Source organism: Microcebus murinus, chromosome 27 (genome assembly GCF_040939455.1).
Source record: "Microcebus murinus isolate Inina chromosome 27, M.murinus_Inina_mat1.0, whole genome shotgun sequence".
Lineage (NCBI taxonomy): Eukaryota > Metazoa > Chordata > Mammalia > Primates > Cheirogaleidae > Microcebus > Microcebus murinus.
The window spans coordinates 1,938,579-1,963,924 of NC_134130.1; the positions used below are offsets into that span (position 1 = coordinate 1,938,579).

General features: G+C 38.3%; 1 protein-coding gene and 1 pseudogene across 9 annotated transcripts in view; both read right to left on the bottom strand.

Annotated features, from left to right (window-relative positions):
• Positions 1–2,112: 2,112 nt before the first annotated feature.
• LOC105885616 (zinc finger protein 559-like) overlaps positions 2,113–25,346 on the bottom strand; it is a 30,691-nt gene continuing 7,457 nt past the window's right edge. For 3 of the 9 annotated variants that reach the window (XM_012790717.3, XM_012790721.3, XM_075998272.1), the window contains 8 exons: positions 17,649–17,868; positions 16,763–16,845; positions 16,060–16,186; positions 14,578–14,660; positions 13,957–14,062; positions 5,463–5,555; positions 4,877–4,959; positions 2,113–4,405 (listed from right to left, as the gene is read on the bottom strand). In XM_012790717.3, the coding sequence (XP_012646171.2) occupies positions 3,296–4,405; positions 4,877–4,959; positions 5,463–5,555; positions 13,957–14,062; positions 14,578–14,660; positions 16,060–16,186; positions 16,763–16,845; positions 17,649–17,676 (1,713 nt within the window). In that variant the 5' untranslated portion in view covers positions 17,677–17,868 and the 3' untranslated portion in view covers positions 2,113–3,295. Of the gene's footprint in view, positions 4,406–4,870; positions 4,960–5,462; positions 5,556–13,956; positions 14,063–14,577; positions 14,661–15,226; positions 15,830–16,059; positions 16,187–16,762; positions 16,846–17,648; positions 17,869–20,004; positions 20,170–25,346 lie in introns of those variants that run through there. The other 6 variants (XM_075998273.1, XM_012790715.3, XM_075998274.1 and 3 more) reach the window with 6 other exon arrangements.
• Positions 5,565–13,652, bottom strand: LOC142864874 (uncharacterized; annotated as a pseudogene).

Genomic DNA, 25,346 nt, shown 5'->3' on the forward strand with positions numbered 1-25,346 from the left:
TTTAAATTATTTTGAGGCTTAAAGAAGTATGATTATGGGACCTGAGTCACTGACAGGCAGCTGTAACCTATGAAGCTGTAACCTCTGTTTTTATGATTATAGATTAGTCTTTTCCCCCTTAACCTACATTGTTTTGTAAAATGTAAAAGACTAAAAGGTGCTAGAGAAGACCCCTTCTTTCTTTACTGTTGATCTTCATTATAGATTAACTTGCTTCTTTTACACAAAGACCTCATCTTTGTGTCTAAGATGGAATGTTAAGTAAAGTCTTTTAAATTGGAAAAACAATCTGTAATCAAGCTGCTGTAACTCTTAAAACCTTGTATGGGAAATGTAATTCTGCTAAATTTCTTTATCTATTTCAGCTTCAGAGCACTGACCCCATTTCTTTGTTACCTAGATGACTATCCTCAGCTTTTTCTTGAAGGAACTCTTTTAAACTGGATTCTGATCCTTTTGATTTCAGGTTGACATTATAATAGTTGCCAAGTGTTTTTTTTCTCAACCCTGTTTTTCCTTCTGAATTTCTCATTTGTGGAAGCAGGGAAGGGGAGAAGGAGGAAAGGCCAGACAAAATTTGGTTTTGTTTATGAAACTTTTCCATGTTCATTGTAGGAACATTGGAAAACACCTAAGAGCAAAGAGCATATTAAATAGAATAAATTTTAATCTTCAGAAAACTTTTCAGGTGAGAAGTACCTCTAAATCTAAAGCAGTGGATCCAATTGTTTATATATATATATATACACACACACACACACACACCCGTGTGGTGGCTCACGCCTATAATCCTAGCACTCAGGAAAGCCAAGGCGGGTGGACCATTTGAGCTCAGGAGTTCAAGACCAGCCTGAGCAAGAGCAAGACCCTGTCTCTACTAAAAATAGAAATTAGCTGGAAAGCTAGAAAATATATAGAAAAATGAGCCAGCCATGGTGGTGTATGCCTGTAGTCCCAGCTACTCGGGAGGCTGAGGCAGAAGGATTGCTTAAGCCCAGGAGTTTGAGGTTGCTGTGAGCTTGGCTGACATCACGGCACTCTAGCCCGGGCAACAGAGTGAGACTCTGTCTCTAAATAGATAGATAGATAGAATTTGTAGCCAAAAGCTACATTCAAGGAGTTATTTAAAAAGTTATTTAAAAAGTATCTAGTTGCCTCCACCTATTTCCTAATATTTTATTAACTTTTAATTACTGTTGAAGTTTTTCAGGCTTTATTCTGTCCCTGTTTAGCTTTGATACCCTGATTATACTGCTCTCATAGATAGCTCGAATGTATTGTTTTACTAAATTCTTAAAGTGCTTCCATATTGTTTCTTTCTCTCGGGTAGAATTCATTAGGTCATCTGTAGATGGGTCAGTGTAGCACACTGAAATGTGTCATTACAGCAAGTGTTACAGCGGGAGGACAAACCAAGCGGTATACAGTCAGAGTATCAGAGTTTATTTCACCAGCAGACTCAGAGGGGCCTCACCACCAAATTCTGAGCATGGTCTACTCAATTTTTCCTACTTTTTTTTAAGTGTGGGTGGTCTGAGGGGTGGGGTACCAGGTGTAAGTTAGCTGATGTTAATATTATGTTGATGTGCCAGGCAATAGACTAGTTGATGGGCCAGGAAACCAGTTAGTATTATGCTGATGTGGGTCTTCTGTGAGTGGCAGGGGTCTCCAGTGCCTGATGCACCGAATAACAGATGGGGGTTTCCCTTATCAATTATGGTGCCACCAAAAAAATCCTACCAAACATTGTGATGTTTCTTTAGGGTAGGTGACACAAGTTGCAGAACCTTTTTTCACATTGGAGGGACTATCTTGGCATCCTCCAAACAGCTGAACCCCAGAAACTTTATGGTAGTAAACCTGAATGGGTCTATTTCCCATCCTCATCACCAAAGTATTTGCTACTTTCTTCTCATCAGATCCAATCAGCATAAAATTGTTAATATAGAGGACAAGTTGTAGGATGTTGTGGCTCTAAGGAATGAGCAAGTTGCTCCTGATTCTTCTTACAAGTTGGTACAGAGAAGATGGCATTAGCTAGGCCAGTAGCTCACATTTATATTGAGTAAGTGAATGATTATTCCACATTAGGGTAAAAGGATAGGCATTACATAAGAATAAAAGGACAGTTTATTAGAAACATATAAAATGAGTACACTTATATGCACCCAATTATATTCCCTCAAAATAAGAGAATTAAACAATTTGACAACCCAAAGTTATACTGTGACATTTTAACATACCTTTCTCAATAAAATAAAGTTTGTAAATATACAGATTTAGAAAACACAGGATGTATCCAATGGATACACCAAAAAGCCCGTTGTATCCAACAGTTGGAAAACACAATGTTTTCAACAATACTTGAAAGATTTATAAAACTTGACCATATATTTGCTGTAATAGTTGGTACTGAGAGTGGTTGTAAGAGAAACTTCTCACAAGAGTGGTTTAAATGAGTTAGGAGTTTATTTTTCTCATCTAACATGAATAAGCAATCCAAGATTGGTATAGCCAGATAACATTGTGTCTTCCTTGGATCATTCATACCCTGTAACTGTCATTCTCTTGGTGTATGTATTTTCTAGGAAAGAAGTGATCAAAGGGCAAAACAGCAAGGAGAAAATGTCAGAAGAAATGTTCCCCATTTCCAGGAGCTTCTTTAGAAGCTGCATCTGGTAACCTCTGCCTACTTCTCATGGCCAGGACTATGGACAAATATGGTCACTCACAGCTGCAAGGAAAGCTGGAAGATGTGTCCTTAAAAAAACTGTTCACAGTACCAACTTGAACAAAACTCTAAGTTTGTTACTTTAAGGAAGAAGGGAGGAATAGACACTGAGACAACTAGTTCTGTCTGCCACAGTGTACCACACAGCAAGTCTCCAGCAATTTTCTGTTTGAATCTTATCATGAAGACCATGCATTCTATCCATGATGCAGGTAAACTAAATAACTTGTGGATCCAACACATCTGGATGTGAATTAGAAAATATGTAGTACTTAACTATACTACTACTACATATCAAAACTTTTGTGATGTAAGTCAACCAGAATTTAGTGATATACAATCTTTAATACTTATAAATTAATAAGTTATGGCTCTTTAATGGATGAAACACCCTCTGGTATAAATAGTCACAGAAACAGAACCATAACATTTATGAAGTTTGTCCCATGTAACATATATCAAGAGTTGAAGGCTTTTTACACATTGGGCACAATGGGCTTTCTCTCCAGTGTAAGTTCTATCATGAAGGAGGCATGAGGACAATATACTTTCCCTGTAGTCATCTCATTCATAGAGTTTTTGCTCAGTATGTATTCGCTTATGCATTATGAGGTTAGTGCTTCTGGTGAACGCTTTTTTACACTGAATACACTTATAAGGTTTCTCTCCAGTGTGTGTTCTCATATGTACCTTCAGGCAAGAGGAATTCCTAAAGGACTTCCCACATTCTTTACACTTATAGGTTTTCTCTCCAGTGTGAGTTCTCTTGTGCACAATAAGATAAGAGCCTGTGCTGAAGGATTTTCCACACTGATTACACTCGTAGGGTTTCTCTCCTGTGTGAGAACGTGTGTGTTTCTTAAGGGAAGACTGATCAATGAAGGCTTTTCCACAGTCACTGCATTCATAGGGTTTCTCTCCAGTGTGGGTCCTCACATGTTTCTGAAGGGATGAAGGAACAGTGAAAGCCTTCCCACATTCCTTACAGTCATAGGGTTTCTCTCCAGTGTGAGTTCTTTTGTGCACATTAAGATGAGAGCTCTGACTAAAGGATTTTCCACAATGATTACACCCAAAAGGTTTCTCTCCAGTGTGAGATCTCATGTGTTTCTTAAGGGAAGATTGAAAAATGAAGGCTTTCCCACAGTCACTGCATTCGTAGGGTTTCTCTCCAGTGTGAGTTCTGACACATTTCTGAATGGACGAAAGGTCAGTAAAAGCCTTTCTATGTTCATTACATTCCAAGCTCTCCTTCTTGGTATGTATTTTTCTGTAGACACTAAAGGAGGATCTTTTTCCATCATCACTGCATTCACTGAGTTTCTCTCCAGTAGGTATTTGCTCATTAACTGAGAAGGATGAGTGTAGGCTGAAGGACATCCCACATTCATCACACTCGTGAGCCTTTTCTCCCGTAAGCTTTCCTAAGTGTTTCCTAAAGGATGACTCTTGATTGAAAGCTTTTCTATAACCATTAAATCCAAGACTTTTCTCTCCATTTTGAGTACTTACATGACTACTAAGACTTGAGAGATGTCCAAAGACTTTGCCATATTCTGTATATTTATGGAATGTCTCTCCCTTGCAATATCTTGTACAAAAAAGCTGAGAGTTCTTTCTGAATTTTTCAGAATTATTACATTCCAGGGGTTTCTCACCAGGTTGAGTTCGTGCCTGTTGAAGAAAGAGTAAGCGATGACTAAAGGCTTTGTCACTTTCATCACATTCATAGGAACTCTCTTCTGTGTGGATTCTGTCATATATAGGAAGCACAGGATTATGACCAATGTGTTTATTATTTTCAGTGTGTGTATGATTTCTGCCCTATTCGTTTTTCCAGGTTGAATAAGCTCTGTGTTCTAAGGCTTTACTGTACTACTTCCCAATAAAGGGCTTCTTAAATACAGAGTTTTCCTATTAATGATAAGTAATAAATTATGTGTTAAATACTTAACACTGGAATCATATTTAAGTAAATGTTTACTTGTGGTTTTCTGTGAGGCAGCAAGTCTTAAACTTGCTCTAGAGACTTCTCCAATTATGGGACAGTCATAAATTTCTGATGAAAGCTTGGTGCCCCAACTCTCTTTAACTCACTGAAATCCCCAGACTTCTGTAAAGAACCAGAATCATTCCTAGTCTTACCATTTTTATGCTGTTAGGTGCTTTTCCCCCAGGAATATCCTGCAGAGGAGTTGCATCTTTTAATTTGAGTAGAGTTTCCCAGTCTGAAAATGCACAGGGAAAAAATTTGTAATTATTGCAGGAAAAGGCTGGGATGAAAGAAAAAAGGATACAGACCCTATTAATTTGCTGTCAAATAATAAAACTAAATAGAGGATGAAAAAGTGACAGAAAACCGCAAGTAGTGACCCAAAGAATAATTTTAGAAGTTTGGCCCTGGGAAGAGCTACCTTTGATGGGAACAAGCAGTGGATATGGGAGATAGTTCGGATTCTGGAGGCTTGGGAAAAAAAGGGCATTACTGGGAAAGCAATATAGGAAAAGCTGAACAAAAAAAGCATTCACAAAAATGTACTCGTAAAGGAAAACTGCTGTTCTTTCTCTGACAGTGAAAGCTTGAATGACTGAATAGGTGTAAAAGAGGAGAAGGCAGGCTTACATTAAGGCCTCAACCTTCTTTTTCCTACTGATTGACATTCCTAGACATACTAATCCTCGCTGGCCAAAGGCTGCTGCACACAGTGATTCCTTTCTGCCCAGTGCTCACCTGTACAGGCACCTTGGAGAATTTCTCTTTCCTCTGTCCTCAGCTCTTCATTATCCACCTTGGAGATCAGACTGTGTTTGCAGAGCTGATACCCTGTTTATGAGGAAAGACACATGATGTGGCAGGACTGTGTGGAATAAAGAACACATTCCACAAAACTGATTCTCATACTTTGGTCTTAAAGCATCCTTACCATAGTCAAGTGCAACTTTAGGATCAGCAACACAATCAGAGCAGTGCTCTTTCACAAGGACCAAAAAGCAAACATTCCATTCCCCATATGGAACTGCCCCAACCCATGCCCAAGACAAGACACGGATAGCGAATTACTCAAAGCTCTTAATGACAGAGACAACAAAATCAGTGCATTTTCTTGGAAAGCCATTAGACTGCCCCACTAGGGCAGGGACCATTCATTTTTTGTTTGCCACTGTACTGCCATTCTGTGAAGCAAAACCGGAGCAAAACCCTGCAGTTGGTTTTTGAAAATATTACTTGTTGATGTTCTTAGTGTTACAATTAATAATGACAATTACAATTAATAATTAACTCTAAAAATGTGGATTCAATTAATACAAGTCAATAAACTTTGTTTTTCATTAAATTAGAAAGGATCATACTGTTTTCAAAGTTTTGATTCTATTTTCATAATAAAACATTGTGACCCCAAGGAAAAAAATTTATTTTCTAGCGTGGCAGTCAGTGTATTAAGGTACAAATAAATGGGCTAAACTCTACAGTATAAAAGGAAATATTCTTGTGTTAAGATAAATTCCAGCTCTATGCTGTTTCGTTAGATGCACTGAAACCTACAACACCACAGAAAGACTGAGTGTCAAAAATAAAGAATTTAATTCCCGGCCCATGCACAATAAAATTTAAAAAAATTAAAAAGACCAGTTGAATATTAAGCAAAATAAAGTTGTTTGGCTAAATTTCAGACATTTTAAGACAAAAGGCACTGATATTAGGATAGAGGTAATGATATTAGGATACCAGGTTTGATTAATCAGGAAGATATAAGTGGTTACAGGGTTGTATACAATAAAATAGTGTCATAACATTTATAAAGCAGAATCTAGAAGGAGAAATCGGAAAATCTGCCATCACTGTAAGAGACTTTAAAACACTGCTGTCAGTAATAGAGCATAAGAACAAAAGAGGATATGAAGATTTGAACAGTGCACTGAACAAGTGTAACCTACGACACACACTTAAGAGACACTACTGGGCTGGGTGCGGTGGCTCGTTCCTGTATTCCTAGCACTCTGGGAGGCTGAGGCAGGCGGATCGCTTGAGGTCAGGAGTTCAAAACCAGCCTGAGCAAGAGCAAGACCCCATCTCTACTAAAAATAGAAATAAATTAATTGGTCAACTAAAAAATATATAGAAAAAATTAGCTGGGCATGGTGGCATATGCCTGTAGTCCCAGCTACTAGGGAGGCTGAGACAGGAGGATCTCTTGAGCCCAGGAGTTTGAGGTTGCTGTGAGCTAGGCTGACGCCATGGCACTCTAGCCTGGGCAACAGAGTCAGACACTGTCTCAAAAAAAAAAAAAAAAGAGAGACACTACTGAATAAATGGAAGATACATATATTCTTTTGAAGCACATGTGGAATGTTTACAAAAATTGACCACATGGCTATACTATAAAGCAGTCTTTAAATCTTTCAAGGATTTGCTATATAGACATTTTCTCTGACCACAATAAGTTAATAACAAAAGAAACTTATTATGGCAAACCATATGTGACTACCGTTTTTGTAGTTTAAAAAAACATGGTGGAATATTAGCAGTTTTATATGGTTCAATCCACAGAAAAAAGCCACACAATTGGAATTTAGAAAACATCACAGTTATGAATAACTTATGGTTTTATAAAAGAAATTAGAATATACATAATACCATGGTTATTGATCATTTCTAGGTACCAAGACTTGCAGGATAAAACTAAAAGGAAAAACGTAAGTTTTATATGTTGTATTAGAAAAGTGAACTTAAAAGTTAATGACTGAAGTTTCTAACTTAACAGGTTAAAAAAGGAATAGCAAAAAGAATATGATGAACTAGAAAACAGTAACAGGATCAGCCAAGCAAAAAACTGGTCCTTTGAAAACGAACAGGAAAAGAATCAGGCAAAAATTTTTCAAGACAAAAGGGAGAAAAATAATGTAAGTATAGATGTTGCAGAGATTAAACAAATATTATGAATAGTTTTATGCCAACCAAATAAGCAACTCAGGAGATAAATCAATTCCTTCAGAAATACAACTTACCAAAACTACACAAAAACAAACAGAATAGTCCTATAATAATGACAAAATGAACTAGATGATGATGGCTGTATATCATGGTGATACAATTAATGGCCCTGCATTGCACATTTAAAATGGCAAATTTTGCTTTATGTATTTTTACTACAATTTTTTAAATATACAAAAAAAAAAAAAATCTGGATTGTTGCTGATTCCTTCAGAGAGGCTCTAGGTCTCCCCTTTCCCAGTAACTCACTGCCCAAATTCCTAAAAGAAAAACCCCAAAACTAGATGTTTAAATTTTCTTCACAAAGACCACCCCCAAAAAAACCTCAACCTTCCTCCCCCACAACAAAAAACACACCAGGCTCAAAGGCTTTATTGGTCACTTATGCCATTCAAAGTAAGAATTCCAGTCTGAATGAAAATGTTCCAGAGATTAGACACATAATGAAGACCCTGGTTACTTCTATGTAATTGGTCACTAAGTGTAAATGTAGGTAATAATTTATTCAATCTATAAGGCAAGAACTAGGAATTTGGAAGGTTTTGTTTAATTTAGCCTTTATGCAAAATGCCAGAATTATGCATGATTCAAAATGTCATGTTTATATTTGTGATTATTCTATTACAGTAGCTTATACAATATTACCACAGGAGGGAAAAATGGTCACTTTTAAAGTAATTTCACAAAATAGTGTGACTTATCAAAAGGATTACCCTGATTAAGAGTATAAACAGAAGAAGAATATTCTTTGAGATTGGCATATTCATATCAAACATGACAAGGCCATTGTAAGAAAACAAAACTATAGGCAAATTCCAATAAACATGGATTCAGATATTTTAAAGAAAATAAGTCCAATAAATACAACAGAATCAAGTAGGGTTTGCCCCAGTAATGTGAGAGAAGCTTACTATTAGAAAATCAATCAACATAATTTTCTTTGTTAACAGACCATAGTTAAAAACCTCTATGATCATCTCAATGATAGAGTAAAAATGATAAAAAAATTATCACAATTTTAAAAATAACTTAAAATTTTTTAAGCCTGAAAAATGTTATGCTGCATTTAAATTCAGCCAACTGCATTTTAAAAAGACAACTCGAAAGATGGGCAAATGATCCAAATAAACATTTTTCTAAAGAAGCTACAAAGGTCAACAATAGCACACAAAAAGATACTTAACAGCATTACCAATCAGGGAAATAGAAATCAGCAAAACCACGATAAGATACGTCACACCCATTAAGATGGCCATAAATAAAAAGAGAAATAAGTGTTGGTGATGGTGTGAAGAAACTGTAACTCTTATTTTCTGTTGAGAGGAAATTGAAATTTTATAGCCACTGTAGAAAACAACCTGGCAAATTGCCAAAACTGTAGATTTATGAATGAGCCATTCCACTGCTGAGTAGATATACCCAAGAGAAATGAAAACATATATCCACACAAAAACTTGCACACAAATATTCACAGCACCAATATTTATAATGGCCAAAAAAGGGAAGCAACCCAAATGTCCATCAATTGATGAATGGATAAAATATGGTATATCCATACAATGAAATATTATTTAACAATAAAAAAATACTGATGCACACTACAGATAAACCTTCAAAGTGTTATGTTAACTGAAAGCAGTCACAAAGGACCACATATTATATGACTTCATTTATATGAAATGTTTAGAATAGGGACATCCACAGAGACACAAAGCCTCTTAGTAGTTGCCAGGGAATGAAGTGGGGAGTGACTGCTGATGATTATAGGGTTTCTTTCTGAGGCAATGAAAATGTTCCAGAATTAGATGGTGGTGATGCCTGCACAAACTGTCAATATACCAAAACTGATTTATACACTTTAAATGGATAAAATAAATGTGTTATCAGTAACAGTTATAAAAATAATCCTGGCAAATGAGGAAAAGAGAAGAGAATGTCCTTAAACTTAGAATGTCATCGAAAACATATGACAAACATGTAAGTAGTGATAAGCAGAGAGCCTTTATCCTGAGACCTGGAAGATCAGGACAGCTCCTTCTAATCTTTAGAGGTCGTAGGCAGTATGGTAAATTTGGAAGGTTGGGGAGAACGACACAATAGGTTGTAAAGGAAGAATAAACCTGTTATTCACAGATAACACAACAGTATGTAAGTATCCAACATAATCTACAGGTAAAATGAAAATTAAAAGAGGCCTGCAACCTTGCAGGATACAAATTATACACTCTGAGGCCTCAAAATAGTACAAGTCCCACGGAATGGGGGCAACTGGTAATATCTAGGAATATTACACATGCATTTATCCTTTGACCCAACAACTTTACTTCTAAAAATTGACCCTGATAACCTTAGTCCATGAACATGAGGACCCACATATAAGTCCATTCAGATGGGAACTCAAACGTCTATTCAGCACAAAGATGCAGCCATATAACAGAGGGGAGAAAAAAAGAGGGAAGATCTCCCTGAACTGATAGCGAGCATACCAAGATACTGCAATAACACAGGAAAGCAAGGTACAGGAAACGGCATTTTTCTGAGGGAATAATGGTCTGATTTTGGGGAGACTTGTAAAGAGGAAGAGTACAGAGGATGGGGAAAGGCCCTGTGATGCACCCTGACTGCTTTAACCTACTGGCCTCCTCCAGAGACAAACACCTGGAATAGCCAGTCCCGGGCTCTAGAAAGAAACTCTGGCTACAAGAGGCCCCAGATGGGAAGCAGTAGGTGAGGTCGGAGGAGGAAGAGCCCCTCCTTCAGAACTGCTGGGGCTGCAAAGCACACCCTTATCCCTTCCCCTCCATACTTCCACTTCTAGTCAGGAACCGTGTGGGGTAGACTCTTGAGCTGACGCCTTCAACAGAAACGCATATGCTCAACATCACTAGTTTAAGGATGCACTGAAAAGCAAACCTAAATAAAAATTTGATTTTTTTTGGCAGTATCAAATTTTCTTGTATGCAATAAGTAAAAAAAGCTGTATCCCAAAACTTTTATAAATTTCTTACTCCTTTAGATTTTATTTAATAAAATTTTTCTAACAAAGATTTTCAATTAAAAAACCTTTTAAGATTTTTATCTTAAACCCTGCAGTTGGTTTCTGAAAATCTTACTTGTTCTTAATGTTACAATTACCATTGACAAATTAACTCTAAAAATGTGGATTAACTTAATAGAAGTCAGTAAACTTTTTCACTGAGTTAGAAAGGATCGTTTTGTTTTATAAATGTCCAGTATATATTTCTCCAGTGTGACTTTTGTAAGTACAGCAAATTAATACTAGGCTTAACAAATAAAGCCCTTTCTACCTTGCCTACTGTCAGTTCCTCTCCAGTTTGAATCACATTTCCTAATGACAACGAACAATCAAGGGCTTTCCCACATCCCTTTCACTCATGGGATTTCTTAGTAATGTGCTTTTACACTGTGCCAAAGCAGAAGATATAAACAAAAATCTTCGCATTTCCTAAATTGATAGGATTCTTATTCAACTGTGATCTTACAGGTGTTATGTAGGTATAAGGCAGAGTGAAATGTTCCAATGCATCCCTACATCCAGAGGACTTGCATTTACATCCAGTGTGCTCAGAAGTTCAGCAAGACCAGAGGAAAATAAAGGTTTTGTTTCTTTTGGAGACAGGGTCTCACTGTCATCCAGGCTGGTGTATAGTGGCATGATCATAGCTCACTGCAGCCTCACATGCTTGAACGAAAGCAATCCTTCTCCCTCAGCATCCTGAATAGCTGGGACTACAGGAATGTATCACCATGCCCAGCTTTTTATTTATTTATATGTGCGTGTGTGTATATATAATTTGTTATTTTGTAGACATGTTACACTATATTGCCCAGGCTGATCTTGAACTCCTCACCTCAAGCAATCCTCACTCCTTGGCTTCCTGAAATGCTAGGATTATAGATGTGAGCCACGACATCTGGCCTAAAAGTATGTTTTCCATCCTTCCCACAATCATACTGTTTCTCTCCAGCATGAGTTCAAACAGACTCAAACTGTGAGGGTCAAATGAAGGTTTTCTTACATTCCTTAGACTCACAGTTTGTGTTCTAGGATGCAGACACACAAATGAGGCCTGTGGAACAGGCCAAGGCTTTCCCACATTCCTTACAGCCATATGGCTCCTCTTCTTTCTTGAGATTTGAGACACCAGGGATAGCTTCCCATATTCCTTATGAATGCGTACATTCCCAACATGAATTAGTACATGCTCAGTAGGTGTGAGAAAGTAGTGGCTTTCCTAGATTCTTTCCAAGCGTAAGCTCCTCTCATGTGTGAATTCTTATACATTCATTAAGGCATGACGACATACTAAAGGTTTTCCCTACATTCCTTATGCATGGCTTCTCCCCACTGTGAGTTCTTAAAAGTTTACTAACATATTTAGATCTAGTAAAGGTTTTCCCACATTCCTAACACTCAAAGGGCCGTTCGCCAGTGTGAGTTCTCATGTGTGCTGTAAGGCCTGATGAAATAGTAAAGGCTCGTCCACAGTTTTTACATTTATATGGTTTCTCTCCAGTGTGTGTTCTTCTATGTTGACTAAGGTGTGAGGAGTATCTGAAGGCTTTCCCACATTGCTCACACTCAAAAGGCCTTTCCACACTATTACTTCTTAAGTGCTGAATTAGAAATGAGGATAGGCCGGGCACGGTGGCTCACGCCTGTAATCCTAGCTCTCTGGGAGGCCGAGGCGGGCGGATTGCTCGAGGTCAGGAATTCGAAACCAGCCTGAGCAAGAGCGAGACCCCATCTCTACTATAAATAGAAAGAAATTAATTGGCCAACTATTATATATACAAAAAATTAGCCGGGCATGGTGGCGAATGCCTGTAGTCCCAGCTACTTGGGAGGCTGAGGCAGGAGGATTGCTTGACCCAGGAGTTTGAGGTTGCTGTGAGCTAGGCTGACGCCATGGCACTCACTCTAGCCTGGGCAACAAAGCGAGACTCTGTCTCAAAAAAAAAAAAAAAAAAAAAAAGAAATGAGGATTGAATAAAGGCTTTCCCACACTGCTTACAGTCATAGGGTTTTACACCAGGGTGAGTCTGCATGTGACTTTTAAAGCAAGAGGAATTACTAAAGGCTTTTCCACATTCCTTACATTGATAAGGCTTCTCGCCAGTATGAGTTCTCATATGTATAGTAAGATGGGAGGAGCTGGCAAAGGCTTTTTTACATTCCTTACATTCATAAGGCTTTTCTCCAGTGCGAGTTCACCTCTGTTTTATAAGACCCGAACAATCAGTGAAGGCTTTTCCACATTTATATGACACTCATATGGTTTTTCTCCAGTGTGAACTTGCATGTGAATGTTAAGTTTTGAGAAACAAACTCTTTGCTACATTCCTTGCAAACATAGTGTTTCCCTCTATTGTTAAGTCTTACATGTTTGGCAAGACCTTAGGAATAAGCAAAAGCTTTCTCAAACTTCTGACATTCCATAGGCATCATTCTACTGTGAGCTCTTAAATGTGGAGTAAGATATGAAGATGGAGTGACAGCTTTCCCACTTTTCTGACATTCATAGGGTTTTTCTCCTCTGTGAGTTTGCATGTGTACAAAAAGGCCTACAGAATGAGAAAAGGCTTTCCCATGCTCCTTAAAAACATAAGGTCTCTCTCCACATGAATTCTTATACATTTACATTCCCTAAGGTGTGAGGAGGAAAGTAAGCCTTTTCCACAATCATTGCATTTATACAGTTTCTCTTGAGTGTGAGTTTTCTTGCAAACCAGAATAAGTGGATTTTGGCTGAAGGCTGTTTCACACTGATTACATTTAAGAAGTTCCTCTCCAGGCCGGGCGCGGTGGCTCACGCCTGTAATCCTAGCTCTCTGGGAGGCCGAGGCGGGCGGATTGCTCAAGGTCAGGAATTCGAAACCAGCCTGAGCAAGAGCGAGACCCCGTCTCTACTATAAATAGAAAGAAACTAATTGGCCAACTGATATATATATAAAAAATTAGCCGGGCATGGTGGCGCATGCCTGTAGTCCCAGCTACTCGGGAGGCTGAGACAGAAGGATCGCTCGAGCCCAGGAGTTTGAGGTTGCTGTGAGCTAGGCTGACGCCACGGCACTCACTCTAGCCTGGGCAACAAAGCGAGACTCTGTCTCAAAAAAAAAAAAAAAAAAAGAAGTTCCTCTCCAATATCGGTTTTTTTATGTAGAGTAAAAGAGTGTTTTGTGAAGGCTTTTTCACACTGATTACACTCACAAGTTTTCTTTCTAAAGTAAGTGTTCCTGTGAGTCTTAAGGCATGAGTGTTCACTCAAAGCTTTTTCACATCGGTTAAACAGTTCCTCTTCAACGTGGTTTCTCTCCTGTTGAAGAAGAGATTAATAACTTATAAAAGTTGTTTCAAATTTATTTCAGAGATTCCCCTCTTTACCCGGAATTCATCTATAGAAAATAAATTAGTATGATTGAAGTTTTTTGGTTTTTTTCTACCATTTTCACTGCAATGCATGGTTCCAGACCTAAGTGCCTTCAAATAGAATGAAGTGACTATTCTGTTGGAAAGTTCTGTTATATTCTTTACTTTCACTGGGCTCCTAATAACAGCCCAAGACCAAATTATTTATCTAAAACTTCTTATAAGTTAGCTACATGGGATTGTTTAGTTGAAGAAAATTGGTAAAGAAATATATTTTGAGGAATGCTTACAGTGATTGTCAAATTCATGATGCTCAGAGTCTGTCTGAGAGATGGGTTTTTTTGAGGTGAATAAGACTAGTTTCAATTATTTCTCATAGTTATTGTGCAGATTTTCTATTTTATGGAATTTCCAATCTTCCTCTAATGTGGAAGGCAAGAAATTATATCTTGTGAATCTTACCATTTCCACCACATTGGATGTTTTCCCCTGCAAAAAATTCTGCTGAGGTGCTGACCATTTGGTATTAATACAAATCTCCCAATCTGAAATAAGATGAAAACAAAATTTAAGTTCTTAAAGAAATAAATTATAAAATAAAAATGTTAATTAATGCAAGACCAATGCATATATATCTTCAAACACTGCATTGAAATATAGTTTTTTAAAAAAACAAGAAAAAAAGGTAAACAGATTGAGAAACTTGGCTGTATAAAGAGCTTGGCAACAGTAAGGTGCTGAGGTCAAACTGGTAGGTGATTTACCAAGAAATAAGTCTCTAAATGTTGAGACTAATAGTGAACAAAAAACAGGCATAGCCAGGGAAATAAAGTTGACAGGAAATGGAGAAAGAGCTAAATGCAAATGACGAATTTAAAGAAGAAATGGGAACTATCTTATTGGCAGGCCAAAAGAAAGTTTCAAAGGTAGATGGAAAGTGAAAGAAAGGTCTAAGTTACTCCAAGGAACCTCAGAAACCAAATGGCCTCAATATTCTCAGGAAAAAAAAGTGCATCTTTAAAAGCTTCCTACTTAACATTTCCAAATGGACTGCCCCTCTCACCGATTAGGGTTATTTCTCATAAAGAATCACATCTGTCTTTTCCCTCACCTTGGAGAACTTTCTCCATTGCCCTTAGGTCTTGTCCTTGTTCCACCTGAAAAATCAGACCAGGTCTGACCAGCTGGTGGGTGCCCTTCTCTCAGGGAAAGATGAACGATGTCAGAAGAATGTGCAATAGATGCCAAATATCTCCATAAACCAGGGGCCAAGATTCTGCTTTTTAGAGATTCTGAACACTGTCAGGTATAACTTGGAAAAACAACAAAATGTTCATGCCAATACTCATTAACAAGTAAACCTTCAAATGAACCTAAACTGCAAAGACTCTCTCTTTCATTGTGTACCAAAAAGACAGGTGATCCTTCCCCTGAAACCTAGGCTTAAGCTTCTACACACATGTAAGAAGCCCTAAGTCTTTGCTTCATAAAGAAAACATAGCCAGTAAAATGAACAGATCTTCATTTTTATGAGGAAAATACAGTTACTTAAGAAATATTTGGGTCAGGTGCAGTGGTTAATGCCTGTAATCCTAGCACTCTGGGAGGCAGAGGTGGGTGGATTGCTCAAGGTCAGGAGTTTGAAACTAGCCTGAGCAAAAGTAAGACTAAAAATAAAAAGAAATTAATTAGCCAACTAAAAATACATACAAAAAAGATTAGCAGGGCATGGTGGCGCATGCCTGTAGTCCCAGCTACTCGGGAGGCTGAGGCAGGAAGATCACTTGAGCCCAGGAGTTTGAGATTGCTGTGAGCTAGGCTTTCACCACGGCACTCTAGCCCAGGCAACAGAGTGAGACTATGTCTCACAAAAAAAAAAAAAAAAAAAAGAAAGAAATATTTGTTCCAGAAAAAGACTAAATGAAAGAATAGTACCAGCCTTACCTACTGCAACTAGATTCCTGTAGTTCTCCAGCATCACATCTCTGTATAAGTTCCTCTGAGTTTGATCCAACAAAGTCCACTCCTCCTGGGTGAAGTCCACAGCCACATCCTCAAAGGTCACCGAGTCCTAAACCATCACACATTATGCCGGCATCAGGCAAGTACCTTCACCATCGCGTTCATTAGAAAACGAGGGAGCTGATGTCCTGACAGCGTTCTGTGGTCTCTAGCACTTGACAGTCCTCTTATCTCTACATACTCACTGGTGATCACATGGCTTTAAGAGCATCAACTGAATGTACCTCACCACAGCTGGATTGTGACCTCTTCTGGCCTTATTTTTCTCTATTGACAGATTTTAGTATAGTCCTAAGCACATTATAAACACTGAAAAAAATGGTCCAGTGGCAACACAAATTCTCCATGTAGATGTTCATTCTCTCCCTTACTATTATAGCAAAATGAAAGCACAGAGCTAGCATGGATGAGAGTCAGACTCAATTAGTAAATACTAGGATAACAGGATCCCTTTGTAATCTGCTAACCACATGAGAGGCCCTGTCACCTGAAGAAATCTGACTAGAGACTTAGCCTCTAAGCAGGCCCTATTTTGCTTAAAGTAGCTTTGTTCCACTAGAAGGAAACACATCTACTCGGTAGGAGGAAACAGATACTACTATATAAAAATCAATTTCCTACTTACCTGAGAATTTGTTGGCCACCCAGCCACCATCCTTTCCTCTTCAGATTTTGCCTCATGAAGACAGAAACTGTCTTGAGAATGATCTTAAGAAGATGAAAAAACACCCTGAGAACCCAGGCTGCCCACATTTTAAGCCCAGAAACCACTTTACACTAATACTAAGTGAACACACACACACACACACACACGCACACACACACAGAGTTGCCATAAAGTGCCTGAGCAGCCTGTCCCACCTGATGCCAGAAAAGGTGATTTAGGCTTTGATAACCAAGAGAAAGATTATAATAATCTCATTTTATAGACAAAGAAATGAAAGGTTAATGCTTTTTATTTTTTTGAGACAAAGTCTTGCTCTGTTATCTGGGCTACAGTGCAGTGGTGTCGTCACAGCTCTTTGCAACCCAAACTCCTGGGCTCAAGAAATTCTCCTGCCTCAGCCTCCTAAGTAGCTAGGATTACAGGTACACACCACCACTGGCTAATTTTTCTATTTGTTTCTGGAGATGGGGGTCTTGCTCTTGCTCAGGCTGGTCTCAAACTCCTGGCCTCAAGCAATCTCCCACCTTGGCCTCCCAGAGCACTGGGATTACAGGGATAAGCCACTGTGCTCAGCCAGACTTTTTTGGTTTTGGCCAAAAATGATAAAACTCATGTGATTTAAATAGAACTTCCTCCACAAAAGCAGGCATGCTTACTACTCCTTCCCAAATCCCAGGATTTAGACAACAGTATAGTCATATCTATGTTTGCACACCCCCCATTCCCACCCCCACCCCTGGTAGCTCAGAAGCAGGGCTACTTAGATCCTAGACCCTGATCATATGACAAATTGTTCACAGCCTAGTTAAAGCAGGGTCTCAAAGGAGCATCAAAAAGGATTTACCACCAAGGGAAAGATCAATGGCTGGCATCCTATGAGTATGATGGTAAAATCTGCCTGATCATCTTGTTCCCAAAGTCTCTTCAACACAGGATCTGAATTTATGGATAGGTCAACCTCAATTCCTTGATTAAGTAGTAATGAGAGTCTTGCCTCATCTTGTCAATCTTTAAGCAGTAGGCATTATTCATCTGTCATGAAGCATCGTTCATTAGTCATCTCTCTGCAAAAGATGAAGTTATTCATGGGAATGCCATCAGAAACTATAGAACACAATGCCACATGGATGTAAATACATAAATATCAACCGCCATTTACTGAGTATCCATTATGTGCCAGAAATAGTGCTAGAATAAGTTCATATGATCATCAAAGCAACTTTTATTACTGTCATTCAATAGTTCAATTCAAAACCTAAGCTCATCCTGACCAGCATGAAATGAGTAAAGAAAAATAAATATAAAAAAAAAAAGAAAAAAAAAAAAAACCTAAGCTCAGACAATAATAGTAATTGATCTAACAGCATCAATTAGGAAGTAGTGAGCTAGAATTTGAACGCAGGTTACTTTGACTCAAAGCCTAAAATCCTAAGGTTGCTGTTATCTCCAACATGACCAGAAGATGGTCACGAAATGATGTGCAGAAAGGTTAACCCAACAGGCCTAAGTTGCCCTAAACCTAGACTTTCCTAGAAAGATTTGTCTTCAGGACTGACCCTGGTTCAGCTCAGGAGATGACCTCTGAGCCCATGAACTATTTTGTCCAATAAGTGCTTCAGGTTCAAGACCTGAAGCATACTACTAGTAGTCTGGTTCAAGACCACACTACTAGTATGGACAGTATACTAATGATGTGATTTTTGTGGAAAACCTGTTTTTGTACAACTGAGGCTTTGGGCAACAAGGAATGAGGTTGAACTTTGGGAGGCTAGGCCTGAGTGGATGAAGTCAGTCACAGAGGCACTGAATGCTTACATGACTAACCCTCAATAAAAATCCTGGACACTAAAGTTCAGGTGAACTTCCCTGGTTGGCAACACTCCTCATGGATGTTACACACTGTTACTAGAAGAATTAGGTGCTGTCCATGTGACTACACTGGGAGAGGACACCTGGAAGCTTGATTTCTTCTGACTTCAATCCATACATCTTTTCCCTGTGCTGATTCTAATATGTATCCTTTTAATAAACTATAATCATGGTCTAATAGCTTCTGAGTCTTGTGAGGGCTTCTTGTAAATCATTGAGCACAAGGGTGGTCTTGAGGACCCTCAACACAGAATGGTTTACTGAATTCACACATCTTTGAGCTCCTCCAGCTGGCAAAGCCATATAGACTGGGTTGTCTCCCTTCAAGTCCTTACCTCTGGCTTATGCTTTCATTCATTCTGCAAAGATTTATGAAGGGCCTTCTTTTTACCAGGTAATATACCAGACACTAAGAAGAGAGCAGTCAACTATACAAAAAAATGTCCTATCCCTTAGGTAGCTCACATTCCAAAAGGCTAAGCAGATAAAACACATAAATATGTGCTGTATCAGCTGATGATAAGTGCTATGGAAAAAGTCAAGTAGATGAATGAATAAAGAATATCATCCCCTACTTCCCACCCCTCCCCCCCCCCAAAATTTGTGTTTACAGACTCAGAACTGGTTCTGGGCAAGATAATAATAGAAGAATAACCATTTCAGAAGACACTTGAAAACTGACACCTGGCTTGCCTAAAACAGTGATATTCAACTGTTGATCCAAAGCATTATTTCCCATGGTTTGAAGTAGATAAAGATGGCTCCTGTAAATCTAAAATACATCCTTACAGATAGATTTATTTTGATGAACAAACATTTTCAATTTTAATGTAGTCCAGTTCATATATATTTCCTTTATACTTAGTCATGTTTATATCTCATTTAAGGAAGTACTTCCTAACCCCTAAGGCCATGAAGATATTCTGTTATTTTCTTGAAGTTTAATTAGTTTGCTTTCACTTTGATGTCTAGATTCCACTTAAAATACACTTTTGTGATGGATGTGAAGTTGGGGATCAAATTACCTATTTGAGGAGAAAAAAATATCCATTCAATGAAGTTTCCTCACTGAATTACTATTATATGATGATTACTAAATGGTGATGTTTTAATTTCCTCACTCCTACATGTATTGGTTGGCATTCTATGTGGAAGGTGGTTAGTCCTAGTGATGTGGCTTTTTAAAATCACATCCCCATGGAGAAAGGACCCCTCATCCTTGCAGAAAGGGCTGAGGAAACACCTCAGAGTTTGCCAGCCCCCTCAGCATTATGTTGACTCCTCCGAGGGCAAAATCAAGACCGTTTAAGACAACTTTTTCCTCAACCTACCTGAAACCAAACACAATCACCCCTCATTCTCTGGACTGTTTAATTTCACTCCTGTTTTCACCATTTGGTTAGGTGAAATGCACCATTTGCTGAAAGGATGGATGTCCCAACTGGCATGCAGTGTCTTGGATGTTTGGCCCAAGCTAGGGACCACCCACAATTTAGCTGTTTGTATAAGAACAAATACACCTTGGTAAGATTGATTTGACATGTGAAATACTTTTTTCAATGCTAAGCCTCTGAGTCCAATTCCTTAATTTTCTATCCAAGAAATTAAAGCACTATAAAGTTTTTGGATTCTTAAAATTTTACCTTGACTTGACTTATATCACTTTACTGAAATCAGTTATTGTTTCCTATCAGTTCTATAATAAAGATTTCCTCACTCTGCATTTTCTATTTCAGTAAATGGATGGTAGTGTCAAACCTGCAATTAATCCTTGATGTACTCCTTCCCCTCTCATACCAGAAATATAAATAACCAATTAATCAAAAGATCCATGATATTGTCTCTATGCAGAACACTTCTCATACCATGCCACTCTTCCCCACAATCTCTAGCCTATCTAACTCCTAACTCTTTGTATTTTTGATCTCAGTTTAAATGTCATGTCCTCAGTATATCATTTCTAGGTTGGTTGTTATTGTTCCCCTCACTACCATTAAAAAATGTTTTGGGCCGGGCGTGGTGGCTCAAGCCTGTAATCCTAGCACTCTGGGAGGCTGAGGCAGGAGGATTGCTCGAGGTCAGGAGTTCGAAACCAGCCTGAGCAAGAGCAAGACCCTGTCTCTACTATAAATAGAAAGAAATTAATTGGCCAACTAATATATATGTATATATATATAAAAAATTAGCCAGGCATGGTGGCGCATGCCTGTAGTCCCAGCTACTCGGGAGGCTGAGGCAGAAGGATTGCTTGAGCCCAGGAGTTTGAGGTTGCTGTGAGCTAGGCTGACACCATGGCACTCACTCTAGCCTGTGCAACAAAGTGAGACTCTGTCTAAAAAAAAAAAAAAAATGTTTTGGATATTTTCTCCTAATATTACCCCCCTTTTCCAGATTCATCATCAGATTGAAATTATAAATTTGGTGAGATGATTTTACATCTCCTCTACTAGATTATAAACTAGAGGAGTACAAGCCCAGGTCTAGTATTTTCACTATTCCTGCTATGATTTGAATATCTGTGTCCCTTCTAAATTTCATGATGAAACTTAATTCCCAGTGCAACCAAGGCCTTTGAGAGGTGATTAAGTTATGAGGGCTCGGTCCTCATGAATAAATTAGTGCTCTCATAAAAGGGCTGAAGGGAACTCCTAGCTCCCCCTTTGCCTTCCATCCCTTTCACCATGTGAGAACAGTGTTCAAGATATCATCTTGGAAGCAGAGACTGAGCCTTCACCAGACACTGAACCTGCTAGTACCTTGATCTTGAGTTTACCTGCCTCCAGAACTGTGAGAAATAAATTTCTCTAATTTATAAAATACCCAGTCTCAGGTACTTTATGGTAACAGTGCAAGTGGACTAAGATAATCCCATACTCAATCCTTAGCACAGTACTTAGGACGTACTAAATGCTATATATATCCTAGTAAATAAAAAATGAACGAACAACTAAATTTTTAATTCTATCTCCTACATACCTATACACAATCATTTCACTTCTTTTTTTCATAACTATAACCCAATTATAGGCTACCATATCCTATTTTTAAACTGTATAATAGGCTCCTATTTTGACTCCACACCTCTAAAATCTAATCTCAAACTAGAACTATTTCTACTTAAGTCACAAGTTGAATCACATCACTCTCCTACTTAAGAACATTTCATAGGCTTTCTGCGGTGTGGCCTTAGAATACAGCCCCAATTCTTCATTCATCTAGTCCTGCCCCTCCCATCAGTCTTACTTTGTTTTCTCAACCTCCATCTTTCCTTGGTTCAAAGACAACTAGACTTTCACTTGTTCCTGTGCTTTCAACTTGGAGTTCCTACCACATGAAATGTCATCATGTACTCTAATAACCCTCAACTCAGCCCAATTCTTTGACTAGTTCATTCTTAGTCAAGCTTTAGTTCTAATTAAATATTCAGTTCTTCTCAAAAAGTCTTCATTTGTCCATAATAAACCCTATTACATACTTGCCATTATTCACTTAAAATCTGTCTCTAAAATTAGACTGTTAACTCCATCGCAACCAGTACTATATCCCTTATGTAGCCATCATATACCCTGTAATTGGCTTAGTACCTAGCTCACTGAAGGCAGCCAATGATTCTTTGCCAAATGGCACAAAAGCTCTATATACCTCAGGAATATTGCAGTATATCTCAAATAAGTACATGTAAAAATAAAAACATTAAAATTTAATAGAAATATATAAAGTATCTGCCTATAATACAAAATAAACCACAATACTACTTAAAACATACATTTACATATAAATGCAAACCACTTTTTGGAAACAAGAGCCTTAGAGTTAAAACTAAAATTCCTTGTTGGCCGGGGTGGTGGCTCACACTTATAATCCTAGCACTCTGGGAGGCCAAGGCCGGTGGGTCGGTTGAGCTCAGGAGTTCCAGTTGAGCTCAGGAGTTCAAAACCAGCCTGAGCAAGACCGAGATCCTGTCTCTACTAAAAATAGAAAGAAATTACTTGGACAGCTAAAAATATATAGAAAAAAAAGTATCCGTACATGGTGGCGCATGCCTGTAGTCCCAGCTACTTGAGAGGCTGAGACAGGAAGATCTCTTGAGCCCAGGAGTTTGAGGTTGCTGTGAGCTAGGCTGACGCCATGGTACTCTAGCCTGGGCAACAAAGTGAGACTGTGTCTCAAAAAAAAAAAAAAAAAATTCCTTGTTTATTTTCCTCTGGAATTATTTTTAACTTCACTCAAAAAAAAAAATCACTCAGAAAGGGAATTTTGGATCATATAGCAAAATTATATTGCATTTAGTCTTTTTTTTCTTGCATTTAGTCTTTGACTTGGAAGTTCCATTTCTAAAAATCATCCCCCAAAGTACAACTTCACAAAAATTAAAAACCATTTTCTCACAAATTTGCATTACAATGTAGAACTTCTAAGAGTTGATCTCCTATTCTTTTTTTTTTTTTGAGACAGAGTCTTGCTTTGTTGCCCAGGCTAGAGTGAGTGCCTTGGCATCAGCCTAGCTCACAGCAACCTCAAACTCCTGGGCTCAAGCGATCCTACTGCCTCAGCCTCCCGAGTAGCTGGGATTAACAGGCATGCACCACCATGCTCGGCTGATTTTTTTCTATATATATTAGTTGGCCAATTCTTTCTATTTATAGTAGAGATGGGGTCTCGCTCTTGCTCAGGTTGGTTTCGAACTCCTGACCTCGAGCAATCAGCCCACCTCAGTCTCCCAGAGTGCTAAGATTACATGATCTCCTATTCTTAACAAAGCCACATAAGCTACAAAACCATACCTTTTAAAAAAAAAAACACCAGAGATTCAAAAATGCATATAAACCTAATAAGCTTTTCCAAGAAAGAAGAAATCTATGATTTTTTTCAATGTTGGGTAAGTGGTGAGAGAAGGAAATGACATGGATAAGAATGAGAAGAAATCATCATTAAATCTTACCAAAGTTTAACAGGAGAGTATGGGCTGATTAAACAAATTACAGATGTCTCAGCCACAGAATTCATAGTGAATATGAATTGTGTGTAGAGTTGCAGTGATTCTGTATCCATCCACAGACTCTTTCTCATAAGTCTTCCCTGAACATTAAACCACAGTATATAAAAAACTAAGGTGGGGGGAGGGGGGAAATGGGCATTTATTGAAACCTTAAAATCTGTACCCCCATAATATGCCAAAATAAAAAAAAAAACAAAAAACAAAAAACTAAGGTAAGCACAGAATCACTGAGGGGCATCAGGCCTTCCCTATGCCCAAGGCAGCCATCCTAAAAGGCAAGGAGCAGCGCAAGAGAGTGAAGAGAAATCCATTTAAGGTATTGCACCACACTGATTATCTATCTATATAAATGGGGGGGAGGGAAGAGACACTATATATCATTGTCAAGTAGACTTACCCCAGAAATGCCAGCTTGATTTTCAAATGTAAACCAATTTAATTCACCATATTAGCTGACCAGAAAGAGATAACTAATTTCATGACATGTAGAAAAAGAATCTGATAAAATTCATTATTCATAAATTTTTTTAAAAATGAAACTCAGTAAGCCTAAAAAAGTTTCAACCTGATAAAGGGCATTTATAAAGAAAAATACTTTAAGGTGACAAAAATGACTTCTTTTTAACTGTATTATACATGAATAACAAAACCACATTGAAAGATGAAAACTAATCTAAATAAATTTGGAAAACAATACTTTAAATATATAATCCAAGCCTAAAGATAAAAACTGACTGGGCATAGTGGCTCATGCCTATAATTCTAGCACTTTGGGAGGCCAAGGTGGGAGGACTGCTTGAGGCCAGCAGTTAGAGACCTGCCTGGGCAATAGCAAGATCCCATCTCTACGAAAAAATAAAATATTAGCTGAGCATGGTGGCACACACCTGTAGTCTCATCTATGTGGCAGGCTGAGGCAAGAAGATCACTTAAGCCCAGGAGTTTGAGACTGCAGTGAGCTATGATGATGCCAATGCACTCTAGCCTGGGTACCAGAGCAGGACCCTGTCTTAAAAAAAATAAAAGAACGTATACAAATAACTCAGTTAATAAATTTGTTTTCCACAGGGGTATAAATTATCAATTCAAAACTATTTTATTTGTATTCCATGATTCATTAAGTAACATTTTAAAGGATATCAGCAAGATGGCAGAGTAGAAAGCCCTAGCTCTCTGTTCATCCATGGAAACACTAGATGAACAGTGTTATATTAATAATATATTAATAATAATACTGGAACCAAAATACCTTGAAAATAAATCCAGAATTCAGCTAATAACTAGAAGCACCCCTGAGGAGCACAAACTGAGAACAGTTGCATTTATATGGGTAACAACCATTTCAGCTTACCTGCATCAGTCCCTCCCCCCAAAAAACAGCATAGCTCAGTGCCAAGAAGATTGCTGTGGCTCATGATTTCTCCCATCAAGGAAGGGAGAAGGAAGTGAGAGGCTAACTGATGTTATGACTTCTCAGAGGGGCCAGTATCTCACCTCATACTGAGCACTGGACAACTGAAAGAGCTCAGTCCCCTGAGACAGATAGCAACAAAGAAAAGAGGCAGGCATGCTCTTACAGCCTGCACTGTTCTGTATGACTGAGAGAAAGTGCAGAACTGAGGTTCTCTCTCCAGGAGGGAGAGAAGGAAGTAAAAGGAAACTTGTCACCAGCCT